Source organism: Solanum lycopersicum, chromosome 5, assembly GCF_036512215.1.
Source record: "Solanum lycopersicum chromosome 5, SLM_r2.1".
Lineage (NCBI taxonomy): Eukaryota > Viridiplantae > Streptophyta > Magnoliopsida > Solanales > Solanaceae > Solanum > Solanum lycopersicum.
The window spans coordinates 68,906,964-68,913,481 of NC_090804.1; the positions used below are offsets into that span (position 1 = coordinate 68,906,964).

Below are 6,518 nucleotides of genomic sequence, written 5' to 3' on the forward strand. Positions count from 1 at the left end.
AGTCAATTTTGGCATGCTACATTATTAATTAATTAATTAAAAAAATTTAAATCAAAATGCCCTTGGTTATTCTACAAGAATTAGTTATGTAGTTTTTGTTGAATAGATTAATTTTTTCTTTCGTTGAGTATATCATTTAAATTAGTTTTTTTTTATGTAAAATCAAAATAACTTTTGCAGTGTGAAAAAAACACTCTTTAATACTATCGTACTCAAAATATAAAATATAGATTTCATCTCTTGTGAGGAGAGAAACATTCGCTTATGTGCAATAAAGACCATACCAATACTGATATTGGTAAAGCAAAGAAGTAAATATAATACATAATGTATAATGATTCTTAATGACTTCTCGATTTTTGATACATGAAATTAAATTTCTAACAATACATATGTTGTATTATGTGTTTCATCTCTCCCTTTTGCAAATCAGATGCAACTATTCTGATGATCTTAAGCAAGAACGACGAAGTTTTTCTTGAAGGATGGTCAATCAAAATTTGTATTGAATATTCAATGGAAATTATGTCATAAGTTTTTTTATAAATGAAAAATTACGATATTTAACATCGAATAAGGGATAAAAAATAAGTATCATGATTTATTTATTTTGTAATTGAGATGTTTTTTTAAATCAATAATCCATGGTTCGAGAACCAAACATAAATTGTCATTAGTTTTTTCATAATTGAGAAATTTTCGAAGGTCAATAATACACAATTTGAAAAATAATGTATTATAATTTCAATGATTTATCTCGGGATATCTAATATTGTGCAACATTTTAATCAAGAACAAAATTCAAAAGTCTTGTAGCTAAAATTTTACGTCCAGTTGAACTAAGACACGTAAATAAGACAAAGTGAATATCATATCTATTTTTGTATTTGCATTTTCTCAATGTCGATATGAAATAACTTCATAGAAAAAAGACAAAATGAGTATCATCTAAAATAATTATCTAATTAAATTTATCTATTACGATCAAATAATACACATCAACACATATGTTTACTTATTCAAAGTAAATCCCAATAACAATATATGTAATATAATCCTATAGAGCAAGACATAAAATACTATAACATATGTGAAATTTATTCTCATCTAAAAGATAAATATTTTATTTTTGATATCCACTTTAAAAAAAACAATCAAATCGTACCAAAACAACTAACTTATAACAAAAAATAACGTAGTTAAAAGTGAACCTCAAAATATAAATACTTTTTTTGTTTTTGCATAGAACATTCTTAAACCCTTCAAATGGCCTAAAGAAAAACCCCCAAAAATCCTTTTCATATAAAAGTTGCTTCTTTTACTTCAACTTTTGCACATTTGGATTCTCCAATACGAATTACTTCTCAGGTAATTGAAGACCCTTTTCTGTTTATTAATTTGTTTTTTTGGCGTTGTTTTAGGCAATTGGGGTGTTGAAAGCTACATTCGTCCATGGGGTGAGGGTGGGATGGGGGGATTCTTGTTTCATTGTTAGCGGGTTTCTGAAAAATGTAGTCTTTTTTATGTTCATTGAATTGTGTATGGATTTCTGGGGTTTGGTGATTCTTGTTGAAATAAATCACGGTTTCTTTAATGTACCATTTTTGTTGTATAGTTGGTTTTCATCTGTTTGTTTGTTTGTTTATGTTTGGGACAGTTTAAGGCAATGAAATGTGAATGCAAGTGGGATTTTTTTGGAGATGAAACAACATTATTATGAAAATGAGGAAGACTGTCAGTTTTTTCCTTTTTTGGGCGAAAAGTAACTATGAACATTGATTGTTGATAATTTGTGTGGTGTGTTGTAGTGATCTTTGAATGTTGTCTTTTTGTATACTATCTGAGGCATGAGACCATGTGCAATGTTGTTTCTCCTGTGACTTCTTAGTTGGAGGAAGCCTTTAACCGTTCTTCAGAGCTTCGTGGGGTGGGTTCTATCTTTACTGTCATTAGATTCTTGATTAAGCTATGTCAAAGGGAAGAATAACTAGAATTATAGAGAAGTATACCTAAATGCTAATATCTTTTAGAAATGCTCTGTTATTTTTCTGTTGTATGTGCTAATTTTTCCATTAAAGATATAATTTTGATACTCCCTACTCTAAGTTTTGGTTTAACAAGGCTCTACTTTAGTTAGTATATCACATTCTCTTCGGTAAATGAATTCAGTTAGCTTTAGGTCTTGGTTAAGATCTCCCTATCTGCTATATTTGAGTTCATAAAAAGAAATGTTTAGGGATCTGCAGAGAGCTCACTTTAATTTCAAACGTGGTTTTGCAAGGAAAACAAGTACCTCACGGTGCTTCTATTTTGCTGTCAAATGATGGAAGAGACTGAAGCTATATTTTTTTGATGAGTAGTCAAATTTTATCAACTATAAGGGCAAATAGCGTCCGTATACAAGGAGTATAGCTAAAAACTAGGAGTATACAAATATAGTTATATATAAGTAGAACTTAATGTTCTATGCTAAGAGGAATCTCATGAGTGAGCCAAAAAGAAATAAAGGTTAAGAAGCTACTCTTCATCAGTACAAAGTCTCTCTCTCTCTATACCCTCATAGGCTGTTCTATTTCTTCATCTCCAGACTGTCCACATAACTGTTATAGGAGAAACATTCGCACTTTCTATTTCTTCTCTTCCGTCTCCAAAAGTTCCAACTGGTTCGTTCTCAAGAACCTTGACTATTGTTGTTTCTTTCTTGAGAACCTTGACTTTGGTGTTTCTTTCTTGAAATGATTGTTTTTTTGTCTAACCTCGTTCAACGTCCGCCTTCAAAGAACTCGTTTTTTTGCAGACACAATTTTATCATGAATGTATGTGAAAGCAACAGCCTATAAATGGTGATTCAAGTTGAAACCCCTTTAAGTGTATCAAGCTTCTTGACATTGTGTTCTATAATAATAATGCCATCTTACTTGATATTAAGAATGTGGAAACTGCCATTATGAGGAATGAGTTGCTGTGAGCAAAAATGTACAAGTATTAGATGATATGAAAGGCGTTGATGAAGTTGTCTGTTTTTTCCATGGATATACTTGAGAATCCAAATACTAGAGGAACTTTCATCTCTCTTGAGAATGTTTGATATGGTTGCAGCGCCAAATCTAACACTTCTCAAGTGCAACCAACTAGTGAAATATAACGGCATGGATGATTTTCTATAAGTTCATGGCTTTTATGAAGAAGATTTTCTTGGATTTTGACTGTAAAGGTGCACGTAGCTTGTAAATAAGTGTGAGCTGCCCACTTGACATGGCTTGCTCACCTCCCACACTGACCTACATATGCATCAGTCCATACATATGGAACAATGATGACTAGAAGTGCTAAAAGGGGATGGGATCAATCTAGAATCACATGGAAAGGAATTATTACAAAGACCTACAATTTCTTCGAATCAGTGTTGGCTTAGCTAAAATTAGGGCACAATGGAAGATAAAGATTCGTATAGGTGATATCTTTTAATAGAGAATAGTTTTAGTCTTGTTAGTTGTTAGTACATTCATTTTGAACCTGTTGCTTTTCTAGGAGCAATTTGACCTAATCAAGATATATGTAAACAATATATTTTTCACATTTTATTTTGTTTTGTATGAATTATGATGATGACATGAGTTAAGATTAAACAGAGAAACATGGTCAGTGAGGTATCATGTAGCCGACCCCACCTTGTTCGGGATTGAGGCATAGTTGTTATTTCTGATTGCATATTTAGTCTTAATTCATTATTGATGGTTGTTCAACACACATTTGGTTTTTTGATATAGTGTGCTTAACTTGTTGGTTTTTCAATATAGTACTTGTTGGTTTTTTGGTATACTGTTCTAAACTTCAAATTGGTACATGACAGCTTAAAATGTTGATTTAATGATTATTCATGATCAATTGACCAAAATTCATCATGTAGGACATTCTCTTTATACTTTTTAAAATCCATTTGGAGATATATACACCAAAGCATGGATGATGTCGACATAGAATTGGATGAACTGGAATTAGTTGCTGCTGCTGCTGGTTACCACTATTATAATTGTATAGCTAGGCAGCCTTCTCATGGTTCAACTCCTAAAGGGTCTGGGTTCTTGACCGAACTGCTCAGTGCCGACAATGATGTGTGTCGGGAAATGTTAAGGATGGATAAACATGTTTTTCACAAGCTATGTAACATCCTTCGAGAAAGAGCCATGCTACGTGACACAGCTGGTGTTATGATAGAGGAGCAATTGGCAATATTTTTGAACATTGTTGGCCACAATGAACGCAACAGGGTAATACAAGAGCGTTATCAGCACTCTGGTGAAACAATAAGCAGGCATTTTAATAATGTATTGAGGGCACTTAAGTCGTTATCGCGCGAGTTCCTTCAACTTCCTCCAGTCAGCACTCCTCTCCAGATCCTTGAAAGTAACAGATTCTACCCGTATTTTGAGGTTAGCCTCTGATCCCCTTCTTTCTTATTTCATTTCATTGTAGATTGGACTTATTGACCTGACTATTTTATTACAGGATTGCATTGGTGTCATCGATGGCATGCGTATCCCTGCTCATGTGCCAGCCAAGGATCAATCTCGTTTTCGTAATAGGAAGGGTATTTTGACCCAAAATGTATTGGCAGCGTGCACATTGGATCTCCAATTTATATTTGTCTACCCTGGCTGGGAAGGCTCAGCTACAGATTCACGGGTACTGAGAGCAGTTCTCGATGATCCTGATCAAAACTTCCCTCCAATTCCTGAAGGTTGTTCATAATTATTGTACATAATAGTTTGTCTTACTTTAGTTCATTTTTCTTTTCTATGCATACTCAAACAACTCATTGATATTTATCAAAAACTGTCTGTTGCAGGGAAATATTATCTTGTTGATACAGGTTATGTTAATACGAATGGATTTATTGCTCCATTTCCAGGAATTCGATATCATCTTCCTGAATATCGGGGTGCTAATCTATTACCTAGAAATGCAAACGAGTTATTTAACCACCGGCATGCATCACTTAGAAATGCCATTCAGAAATCTTTTGATGTGCTGAAAACAAGATTTCCAATCCTCAAACTTGCTCCTCAATATGCTTTTCATACACAGAGGGACATTGTTATAGCTGCATGTGTTATTCACAATCACATCCGGCGTGAGGATAAGAGTGACTGGTTGTTTAAAGACATTGAAGGAAGATATGTAGAAGAGTTGCCTGATTTAGATGACAATCCTGATCCGCACTTGGCTTTTCAGATACAAGAACAGAGTGCCTCTGCATTGAGAGATTCCATTACAGCAGCAATGTGGAATGACTTCATCAATAAATGGGATGAGTGGTGATTCATGCTTCTTGGAGAAAAGATGTGAATACTTTCATGTGTTCATGGGATGAGTGGAGAAAAGTTATACCCCATATTCACAATATAATTTTCTTTTTGATAAAGGTGGCATTTGGGCTAGCTTCCGTACACCTAGACTAGTTCCACCGGGTACCTGCTGCTTCTCACCAGCAGTTACCGGGAGCGATCTATTTTAGAACCTTATATGTATAAGATGCTGATTTTGATAGAGGTTTGGACCTGACTACTGTCAAAGAGGAAAGGTAGAATTGGTGTTAGCCATAGTGAGAAGTGAGAAGCATTTATTTTTGCTTTGTCATAGTAAGTTGTAATACTAGCAAGATAACACTTATGCTTCAACCTGTGAATCATCTTCTTTTCCTTTTTCTGTGCCCAAATTTGAGTTGCTTTCTTCTGCATTCTGTTGTTATCTACTGATAATAGTAACTTATATCATTGTCAACCTGGATGATAGCAAAAAGATCTTTGAACAGAGTTGATCACATGTATTCTAGATAATTCATAGATTAATACACACAAAAAATATTGGTACATATAACGATCCGCGACAATTTTGGGCTTTTAGGAGTTATTTTATAGATTTAGACAATTTTTTCTATTTTTGGTGTGTGTTAGCTCAAGAATATTTGGTGAAATAGTTTCCAGAAGATTTTTTTGAAAAAACTTTACAAGACCCTCCTGTGGAGTTGGAGGAGCAATATATATTGTTTCACCATGATTTGTGACATGTTTGGATATTTAGAATCCATTTTCCATGAATGAGGCGATATTTTCAATTTTTCGTGTGTGATAGCCCATTAATAGTTGGTGAAATATTTTTCGGACAATTTTTTTTAAAAAACTTTATAAGATCCACCGTAATAAATTGTGGAGCAATACGTGTAGCCCCACTATGATCCGCAACAATTTTAGACATTTAGGTGCTAATTTATAGGAATTAGGTAGATTTTTTAATTTTTCATGTGTGTTAGCCCATAAATATTTAATGAAATGCCTCTCGGATGATTTTCTTTTTTTTTTAAAAAAAAGGTTTTAATAGACTCTTTCAGGAATTAGGGGATCAATATGTATAGTCTCACTATAATCCGCGACATTTTTTGACATTTAGGTGCTATTTTATAGAATTAGGCAATTTTTTTAAATTTTCGTGTGTGTTAGCCCATGATTATTTAATGA

The 6,518-nt window shown here is 33.3% G+C and overlaps 1 protein-coding gene across 1 annotated transcript; it reads left to right on the forward strand.

The window, feature by feature from the left end:
* The first annotated feature begins 1,182 nt into the window (after window positions 1-1,182).
* On the forward strand, window positions 1,183-5,719 carry LOC101259339 (uncharacterized). The gene is made up of 4 exons (XM_004240129.5): window positions 1,183-1,368; window positions 3,911-4,433; window positions 4,510-4,741; window positions 4,850-5,719. Exons 2-4 carry the CDS (start codon window positions 3,963-3,965, stop codon window positions 5,320-5,322), a joined length of 1,176 nt encoding a protein of 391 aa, XP_004240177.1. The 5' UTR covers window positions 1,183-1,368; window positions 3,911-3,962; the 3' UTR covers window positions 5,323-5,719.
* The last annotated feature ends 799 nt before the right edge of the window (window positions 5,720-6,518 follow it).

Excerpts from the sequence above, each read along its gene's own strand:
- LOC101259339 (XM_004240129.5), top strand. The coding sequence starts at position 3,963 with ATGGATGATGTCGACATAGAATTGGATGAACTGGAATTAGTTGCTGCT. Across the intron at positions 4,434-4,509 it reads GATTCTACCCGTATTTTGAG|GATTGCATTGGTGTCATCGA; the intron begins GTTAGCCTCTGA and ends ATTTTATTACAG. Across the intron at positions 4,742-4,849 it reads CTTCCCTCCAATTCCTGAAG|GGAAATATTATCTTGTTGAT; the intron begins GTTGTTCATAAT and ends TGTCTGTTGCAG.